Raw genomic sequence first — 10,190 nt, 5'->3', positions numbered from 1 at the left:
TACAGTTCTGTGCTAGTACCACACAAACCCAGCATAACAAGGAAATCCACAACTCAACTTTTATTGGAAAAAAAAAAAAGCGTATATCAACAGCAGTGACATAAGGTCATTGACATACATTATGGAACACAGATGGTAAAAAAGACATTAGTGCCACCTGAAGGAATTGTGTTAAACAACATTCAGTAGCAATATGAAAAATTCTTCAGACCTATGGCTCAATGTCAGGGCAAAATGAGAACAAATCTTACCTCTAAACAAAAAGTGAAAATGTACAAAACCAAAATGTAAATTTAGGTTTTATCACTTGCTTTAAAAGGGGGCTTATTAAACAGTAAAAATGTATGACATCATAGTCCAGTTCACCCTGAAAAATCTATAATAAATCCATAACATTGAAACATGCACATATTGTATTTTGGCCTTTGTTGCATTCTGAAAGATACAGCAACCCAGACAAAATTCACCACAATCTAACACTTGGTGCACTTATTTGTGCTGTAACTCTATTACGGGGGTAAATTATATTTAGAATTATTCCATCCTATATGACATACCGGGGAGAACAACATTCCAATGAGCCAACCAATGATGAGCAAGCAACTAGTTTTGACGCTCCTTTAAGTGAGTAACCTAAACCATATAAATACAATGGTGAGCATTGATCCTGTTACTATACAATGGGATATTTTAACAACAAGATGTTAGGTCACTGGGGCATGAGATGCCTGACATTATATTTTGATGTGTCGTGATACTGGGTCATGGGTTTGTCAGCAATACCACATGTTCCTACTCCCACTTTTCCATTGACGCTCTCCGGCGATGCAAATATACTTCGTTTCACCTGAAACACAATGAAAATCTCAGTTAGAGTGTGTTATGGTAGCTTCCTTGAGACAATGCATTGACTAGGCAAGACAACCCATTTCACTAAAATTCAAATCAATGGGACATTTTTGGGGTCAGTGATTTAAAGTGGAATCCCAGTGAAAGATTAGGGACAACAGCTAATCTTCGAAGGATTTGCCATCCAGCCAAAATCTCTCCAAGTGCAAGGCATGAAATCATCCAGGGTGCGATAAAAGAACCCTAGCACAACATCCAAGGATCTTCAGGCCTCGTCTCACCTAAGGTCAAGTGTTCATGACTCCATCATCAGAAAATGTCAGGGCAAAAACGGGATTCATAGCAAAGTAGCAAGGCAATAACCATTCTTCACTAAGAAGAGCACGAATGCTCATCTCATGAGAACACAAATGCGCATCTCGAGTTTGCCAAAATGAACCTGGATGTTCCTCAATAGTTCAGGACAATGTTCTGTGGACAGGTTAATGCTTTGTTGCATCAGGACCAGGACAACTTGCCATCATGGAAGGAACCACAACGGATCATGCAGCAAGATAATGATCCAAAACACAGAAACAGGTCTACAGTATGTGTAAAAAACAAGATTTCTTTTTTAAATGGCTTAGACAAAGCCCAAACCTAAACACCATGAAGATGTTGTGGCAGGTCCTACAATAAGCAGATTATGCTCACATTTCACTGGGGTAAATTACATAATATGAAAAAGTGATATGTAAAAACAAATCAACCTTTCAGTTTAAGATTAAAGTCAATTGAGCAAACTAGCAGTTGTTGCACATTAATGACTAGTTAAACCACAGAGAGATTTAAAATGCTCCTATACATTTCACATTCCTGTATCCTGATCTTGAACTACCCCTACAGTGATTGAAAAGTGAGGTGTGCGTAAACGTAGATGAACATGTGTTACCTGTCCTTTCTTGTTCTTGTTGTAGGCCTTGTTGTTAAAACTTTGCCACTTGGATTTCTGGTCTTCTCGTTCCTGTTCAAGCTCCTTCATCCTCAGCACCTTCTTCTGGGCCTTTTTCTTCTTGTACTCCCTCTGCTCTGCTATCTGTTCCTTCCTGTCATGGCGTGAAGACAAACACTAAGAGTTGGAATTGTAGATCCTCCTCGGACAGTTCTGGACATCATGAACTTAAAAGAAAAAAAAAAGTCCTTACCTTGACAGGACATAATAAACGTATTTAAGTGCATACCTTGACTTGGGTTTCCCGTCCTCCTCAGAGTGTTTGCCCTCCTCAGCGGGTCTGAGGTTCTGCAGAGGCACCACCTCAGCGTTCCCGTAGCCAGAGAAGGTGATGGCCGCAGTGCCGTTCTCACTGTCTATCTCCTCAATCTCAGCCTCATACACCCTGTCAAACAATCACGGCTGTAAGTAGGTGAGTACGAGCCAGACTCAAGCCCTACTACACAATATTTTGAACAAATCTTAATATTCAGGAAGGGCTGTCGCAATTATTACATAACTGCCTGATTGCAATTATTTGAGCCAGATCACAATTATTTTTTAGGACAACAATCTTTTTGGACAATATTTAGATAAAACAATAATGTGTTTCCAATCTGAATAAGGGATTTTTAATGGCGATGCATGCATGCAAATTATGTCCGTTTTAGTTAGGATGTCTAGCCCAGGGGTGCAGCAGAGCGTTTGACAGATCTGTGGTAAGTTATAGGCGCAGATAATTTACTGAGAGTAATTTGCTTCTTAATTTCAGTACATTTAAACCCAGTTTAGAATTGATTTGCAATGCAACGTCACGTGACTTCACAGCATTATTAGTTAAGAGACAGACGCATTTTAGTTGTCAACTCTGATCAACATTTTTTTATTGTAATTTATTGTAATTTCCATCAACATTTTCTAATTAGATAATGCACATTGTAAAGAGCATATATATATAAATAAATATATGTTGTCCCATTGCAAATTGCCTGCATTTAAAAAATGAATTGTCCACGTTTAACAGAATTAAACAACTGAGCGTTGAAACACATTTTCCTAACACATTAGGAAAGTCTGCATAAGTTTCAGAATGAGCTGTTTCAAATAACAGGGCGAGAGATGAAATGTTACGGTGTGCAGGAACATTTTACTGTCATTACTTTGCGGTTTCATTTTGTGAAGAGCAATCGTTAACCACACTGATTTAGTGTTAGCTCCAAAGCTGAACACAACTGGACCACCCTGGGCAAAATGTAGCAATTCTGTTTGCGGTCATCTCATGCGGTCAAAAGCGCGAACACCACAAATCTGAAGAACCATCAACAGATCCGCCACGTGTATTCTCACAATATTATTAGACTTACACCATAATAGTGGCATACAATTAACAATATAGACAATTTGATAATCGCAATTATGTGTGAGACAATCGTCAACTAAAATGTTAAGCATGACAGCCCTATATTCAGGATATCAGCAGTTCATTACAGCCTAGTCATTTCTGCTTTATAGAACAAATAAATTAGAACAGTGCAGATCATGACCTTCCCAATTAAACGCTTTGTAGTACTGGTATCACTTGAACGTGTCAGCTGAATAATGACTGAGGAAATACTTATGACACTCACTGTCCATCCTGACTCCACACTGTCATACACCTGTCCCCAACGCCCCAGCTGTGTTTCAGGGGGGCTGCATCAGAGCTGTTAGCACTAGCAGGACCTTCGGAGGGCTGAGACGTCAGGAGGTCTTTAGTCAGATCTATGACTTCCTGTAAAGGATACATAACACGGGTGTCATTTCATTCCTAGGAAACAACCACGTTGAAAGCATATAGAAACCTATAGACTCCTTACACGCTGGTCAAAATCTACATGCCCCCACAATCTTTACATTTTACTGCCTTGAAATTAAAAAAGGATTAAACGGTTTCCTACAGATCTACCCACTGTCAAATTACTATGGAACTGAACATTTTAACAAGAAATACAGACGGTAAAGGTTTTGAATGTGGGCCTCAGGTTCAGTACCTCTGTGTCAGTGCAAGATTATGACTTTAGATGCCATTCAAATGTCCATTAACTTTGGGGCAAGCAGTTGTCCAAGAAAAAGATGTCAGGGCTTTACAATAATGAAGGCACAGCCAATGTCACAAACAAAAGTAACCCCTCTTTGCCTTTTATTAATACGTTTCTGAAGGCATTTAACTTGTAATCTTCATCACAAATTATTATCTGCAAAAAAATAAGAAATGTTAATAGAATCATGTATTTTTTGTCCAGTGTAGCTCAGTCGGAAGACCCTGATTCCCTCAAGGGGTCAGTATGAAATTGTATACAGGTAAATTGCTTTGGATTACTTAAACCAGTGTCTTGTCATTGGCAAAATGATGGCTAGATACCGGTTTACACCACACCTCAATCTTTTTCTAGAAGGTGGGTAAACACATGGCTAACTAGATAGTTAGTTACCGATAAGTCTTTCTGTAATTTGAGGAGGTCTTCATTCTCAGGGTCGGTTGATAAAGCAGCTTCCACTTGTTGTAACTGGGCTTTATAGCTGGCCAACTGTTTCAACAAATCCTCAGACATCTGAAAATTATGGGGGGGGGGGGTAAAAACAGGACAATTACACAGCTGAAATTAGGTAATGATTGCAGATTAGAAGCATATAGCTAGTCTAATAATGTTCACTAATAATATCATAGACATTATGAAAGTAAAATAACAAAAGGGGTGTATGGGTATAGACTGGGATTTATTCAAACCAGCCACAGCCACATTTACACTGAGACTGTATTGACTGTGGTACTAAATAAAATGTTCAGCTATAAGATAGGGCTAGAAGATATCAACAAAAACCAGTAGTGCAATAAGTGGACACAATTACCTCAATAACAACTGTACTCAGCTGTATTTAACACAAAGTTATTGCGATATGTGTTGTTCTCAATCAGGTTCACTTACCACAATACTGTGATTGTTGATATTGCCCAGCCCTACTATAAGATGAAAGCATCTCTTGCATGTAGCACTTAATTAATGCCACATTCTGTTCAAAGGGAACAATAACCGCAGGTGACCCATGGATGACTGACATTCAATTGATGGGCAGACACATGCCTTTCAAATTAATGTCACTTGTTAGAACAGCCATCATTTCTTAATCAGCCATTTAAATTAATCTATAGACCTAAAATCATTTTATTTCAGAACATTGTTTGGGAAAAGCAAAAAGATGTGGGCTATAGAGATGACAGAAAATAATTGTAAGATAGACCCATCAAATAGAAAGTTTCTGCACTAAACTATTTGACTGGAGTTTTGACTAAATGGATTGTGCCATCTAAAAAACCCCTCCTTGAAAACCGATGGATGATATTAGGCAAATGGCTAAGCCTACTGTCCATATAATAACACTGTCAAAATAAATTGTTTGTTCATCAACTTGAACTTACACTCAAAGATTATATTAAATCAAACCTTTAGTTGACTGAAAATCACCAGGAAGAAAAAACATGAAAGTTATTTGCACCCTTGGATTTAGTCATTTGTGCACCATCTGTTTGCCAAGACAGCTGAGCTGTCTCCTATAATGTTTGATGAAGTGGGAGAACACAGTAAGGGATCCGAGACCATTCCTTCATACAGAAACCCTACTCTTCATCACACCCCACAGATTTAATACAAAATAATACAAAATGTAGATACTTGTTTAAGACTATGTTACGACGCTGAGCACGCACAATGCTGAGCACGCTGTACCCTTTCTCACATATAGACCCAACTAATTGATAGTTATATACACATTACCAACTATTGTTTTTATCAATCTTGTCATTCATTTTAATCGATTAGTTGTTGAAGCCCTAGCACAGCAAGAATGTATCACCACCAACATAAGTTAACAACTTAGATTCTATGTTGTCTAGCTTGCAACACACCAAGTCACAGAAACAATATAAGGAAACCATAACTTAACAAAACATATTTTATCATCCTTTTAAACAACATATTTCTAACCTGAATTAAAAAGGTCCTATCTTGCAATCTCCCAAAATTAATGCAGTCTGTGGTGAGATAGACAGACACACCTCCATACCAGATAGACTGTGCACTCCAAACAACAGCAGAAAGAGATTGATTGAAATCAATGTACATTGTAAATAAATGTTTCGATGTGTACAGGGCATTACTTGTAAGGAAACATTTTTCACAACATTTAGTAACTTATTAAAACCCATACCCTGGTCTATCAAGTCTGGTCTCCTAGTGCTTCAGAAGTAATGCGATTCTTGCTTTAAAATGTACTCTATGTTTAGATTCTGTATTTAAGTCATATGGCTTCTTCCACCTTTAATGATGCAACCTGCGATATTGCCCACTGGTTGTAAAAGTGGCGCATAAGAGCCAAAAGGGTCCTCAGAAAATGTATACTATCATGTGTTTGCTGATTTATGCCCTATGTAATCAAAACCACTTTTTCAAACTTGGATTTATATAGATAACTGAGTTATAATATTGATTGACTTCTATATTGTGCACATTAACAACACAAAATGGGAGGTTTACAAAATATTTTCATAATCGCAAAAGTACCAGACGGCACCTTTAAATAGAAGTACCATTTAGAACTCTCCTGTGGTAGGTCGGTAGACTACGCGGAATCAACGTTTTAGAGAACTTCGGTCCAGTCGTTACACAACCACGCATAATAACACAATCCGGACAAACAGAAAAGGAGTTACGGATTATGTGCCTACCTTCAGTAATCAAATTTCAGAAACAAATACCCACCGCCAAAAAATGTGTAATCTAGTTTACTGGACGCATTGAAACATCGCCATGCGCGGCGTATACTGTAACTTCATTAAGGCTAACGTAATATTTCACTGTTTAAGAGGTATCAAAAATACTTTGAATAATTATTTCTCATGTAATATGTATATATTTACATACTCTGATGACTAACTATTACATTCGCTATCAATAGCAACATTTCTAAAACGCATCGCTAAGTAGCTATGGTACCGCTTGTAAGCTAGTAACATTGTTAGGCCATCATCACACAACAGTGACCGCTGACATCCAGTGGCAATTCTGGACAAACAACAATTACAAACGATTCACGTGTTAATTCATAGTCTCACCTCTCTGTATTTGGTTCAGTTTAATAAATGAAGACTCAGTATATTCTATTTAATCCACTGACACCGCTTCTAATGAAACGTAGGGGAGCTAAGCTGCTAGCTGGATGCTAGACAACAACAAAACAGCTTACTTCCTGTTCACCAAAATCTTCCGGAAGTGTCGATTCTCGCGATTGTACAATCTGTCATCGCAACGACCGCTAACGACCCTGTAAACATACGTAGCACCAAAGGAATAGAAAATAAAAATACGATTTATCAAATAATTCAATAATTATTTTAAAAAATAATGTTATTTTAAGTGGCACATTATTATGTGATCTTTTTTATGATGACACTTTTCAAAATACTTTTATATTTCATGATAATACATTGTATTTTTTCATCAAAAGATGTATTTCATAATATCATGGTATATTTGATAATTTCGTGTACAATTTCATAATTTATTTCATAATGTCATGACGTTTTTCATGATGACAAAAGATATGTAAATGAATCAAAGCGTGCGGTTATTAGCAGCTCATTGGCCAAACACTTTGCCGGTGATGGCTATATGGTGGTTGCAAGGGATACAGCTCACGCAAGCATATATTTCTCTGCTAGCGAGCAAATTTATAAAAAATGTCGTCTACCATGCACCAAGTATTCAAAACTGTATTGAAAAAGGTAGGTTTATATAAATGAGTGAGCAATATCTAACTTAGGATAGTGACATGCCAATTAGTCTATTTCCCCGGCCCTGGAATTGGACATTGGCGGTAATGATCTGGAGTCAGGTGGCTACCACTAGGTAGCCACTTGCAGTGACTACCTACATTTTCGTTTGTTTTAGGATTTTGCCATTTACTATAATGTTTACATAATTATAGTGATTTTGCCTGAACTTTCCTCATACAAACTTGCTGACTTGCTATCCTCAAGCTCCACCGTGGATGCTGCAAAATCCATTTTGCATGCCCCCAAGACAGCAACTGTAGATGAAGCAGGTGTGACTGGATTAGCCAATCAGCGGCTAATGAACACTCACTTGCCTTGATTGACATATCCCTTATTATTTTGAAAAAGGCCATGATATTTTGAAATATGTCTTGTGATGAATAAAAGCTATTGGGAAATGCATTGCATTCTAAAGAAATATAATACCATTATTTAAAACAAATATTTAATGAATGTGCCACTTAATATATATTTAAAAGTTTCATTATTTTCTTTATCATTTTGACTCCTTTGTTTCTCCTCCATATTAAAAAAATACAGCAATTGCCTGAAATAGTATTAGTCATAATCCCTGTAAAACCTTGCAGCAAACTCAAAAATTGTCTCAGCATTATAACAACATGTATTTCTTCCATTGGGGATGTTTAGATCCACATCAAATAAGGTCTTGGTTTCATCTAGGCTTACACCACCTCAGTATTTTAAAAGCTGTAAATGTCCATAGGACAAGGTGCCCAATATTGGCTAAAAAACAAACACATTTCTGGTAGATTTAATTGAATTTAAAGGTCATGATACAAACAGCAGGTCCTTCTAGAAAACTTTGCATCCTCTTGGTATATTTGCATATAGTTTGAACTACATTTAAGTTAAGCATGTATAGTTGTGCTCATAAGTTTGCATACCCTGGCAGAAATTGTGACATTTTGGCATAGATTTTGAAAATATGATTGATCATGGAAAAAAAACTGTATTTTATTTAAGGATAGTTATCATACGATTATGACTAATAGGCAGCCATTTATTATCACATAGTTGTTAAGCTACTTTTTAAATCATAATGATAACAGAATCACCCAAATGGCCCCGACTAAAAGTTTACATACCCTGGAATGTTTGGCCTTGTTACAGACACACAAGGTGACACACACATTTTATATTGCAATTAGTGTCTGTGTATAAATAGTCATTGAGTTTGTTAGCTCACACGCGGATGCACTGAGCAGGCTAGATACTGAGCCATGGGTTGCAGAAAAGAACTGTCTAAAGACCTGTGTAACAAGGTAATGGAACTTTATAAAGATGGAAAAGGATATAAAAATATATCCAAAGCCTTGCAAATGCCAGTCAGTCCTGTTCAATCTCTTATTAAGAAGTGGAGAATTTGGGGATCTCTTACCAAGCCAAGGTCAGGTAGACCAAGAAACATTTCAGCCAAAACTGCAAGAAGAGTTGTTCGGGATACAAAGAAAAACGCACGGGGTAACCTCAGGAGAATTAAATGCTGCTCTGGAAAAAGACGGTGTAGTTGTTTCAAGGAGCACAATACAACAATACTTGAACAAAAATGTGCTGCATGGTCAAGTTGCCAGGAAGAAGCCTTTACTGTACCAATGCCCCAAAAATCCTGGCAACAATATGCCCGACAACACCTTGACACGCCTCACAGCTTCTGGTACACTGTAATTTGGAGTGACAAGACCAAAATAGAGCTTTATGGTCACAACCATAAGCGCTATGTTTGGAGAGGCCTATAGTGAAACGAATACCATCCCTACTGTGAAGCATGGTGGTGGTTCACTGATGTTTTGGGGGTGTGTGAGCTCTAAAGTCATGGTGAATCTTGTGAACATTTTGGTCAAAATGAATGCATGTTATCAGAAAATACTGGCAGACAATTTGCATTCTTCTGCACGAAAGCTGCGCATGGGACACTCTTGGACTTTTCTGGTCATCTTGCATGAACCGCACGACAATGACCCTAAGCACAGGGCAAGTTGACCCTCCAGTGGTTACAGCAAAAAAAGGTGAAGGTTCTGGAGAGGCCATCACAGTATACTGACCTTAATATCAAGCCACTTTGGGGAGATCTCAAATGTGCAGTTCATGCTAGACGACCAAAGACTTTGCATGACCTGGAGGCATTTTGTCAAGACGAATGGGCAGCTATACCACCTGCAAGAATTCAGGGCCTCATAGACAACTATTACAAAAAACTGCACACTCTCATTGATGCTAAAGGGGGCAATACACAGTATTAAGAACTAAGGGTGTACAGACTTTTGAACAGGGTCAGTTCCTTTTTCCCCCTTTGTTGCCATGTTTTGTTTCATGATTATGCCATTCTGTTATGACCTACAGTTAAATATGGATCCCATAAAAAATAAGACATGCACTTTGCCTGCTCACTCATGTTTTCTTTATAAATGGTACATATATTAACAATTCTCCAAGGGTATGCAAACTTTTGAACACAACTGTATACTTTTAGGTGTCATTACG

The 10,190-nt window shown here is 37.7% G+C and overlaps 1 protein-coding gene across 1 annotated transcript; it reads right to left on the bottom strand.

Moving 5' to 3' along the window:
- Positions 1–47: 47 nt before the first annotated feature.
- Positions 48–7,024, bottom strand: smndc1 (survival motor neuron domain containing 1). The gene is given in 6 exon segments (NM_001303997.1): positions 48–847; positions 1,781–1,934; positions 2,070–2,225; positions 3,448–3,590; positions 4,291–4,410; positions 6,969–7,024. Coding segments are annotated over 5 exon segments (711 nt in total). The 5' UTR covers positions 6,969–7,024; the 3' UTR covers positions 48–709.
- Positions 7,025–10,190: the final 3,166 nt, after the last annotated feature.

Source organism: Esox lucius, chromosome 6, assembly GCF_011004845.1.
Source record: "Esox lucius isolate fEsoLuc1 chromosome 6, fEsoLuc1.pri, whole genome shotgun sequence".
NCBI lineage: Eukaryota > Metazoa > Chordata > Actinopteri > Esociformes > Esocidae > Esox > Esox lucius.
The sequence above is the reverse complement of the archived record's forward strand: the minus strand, read 5'-3'. Positions and strand labels throughout refer to the sequence as shown.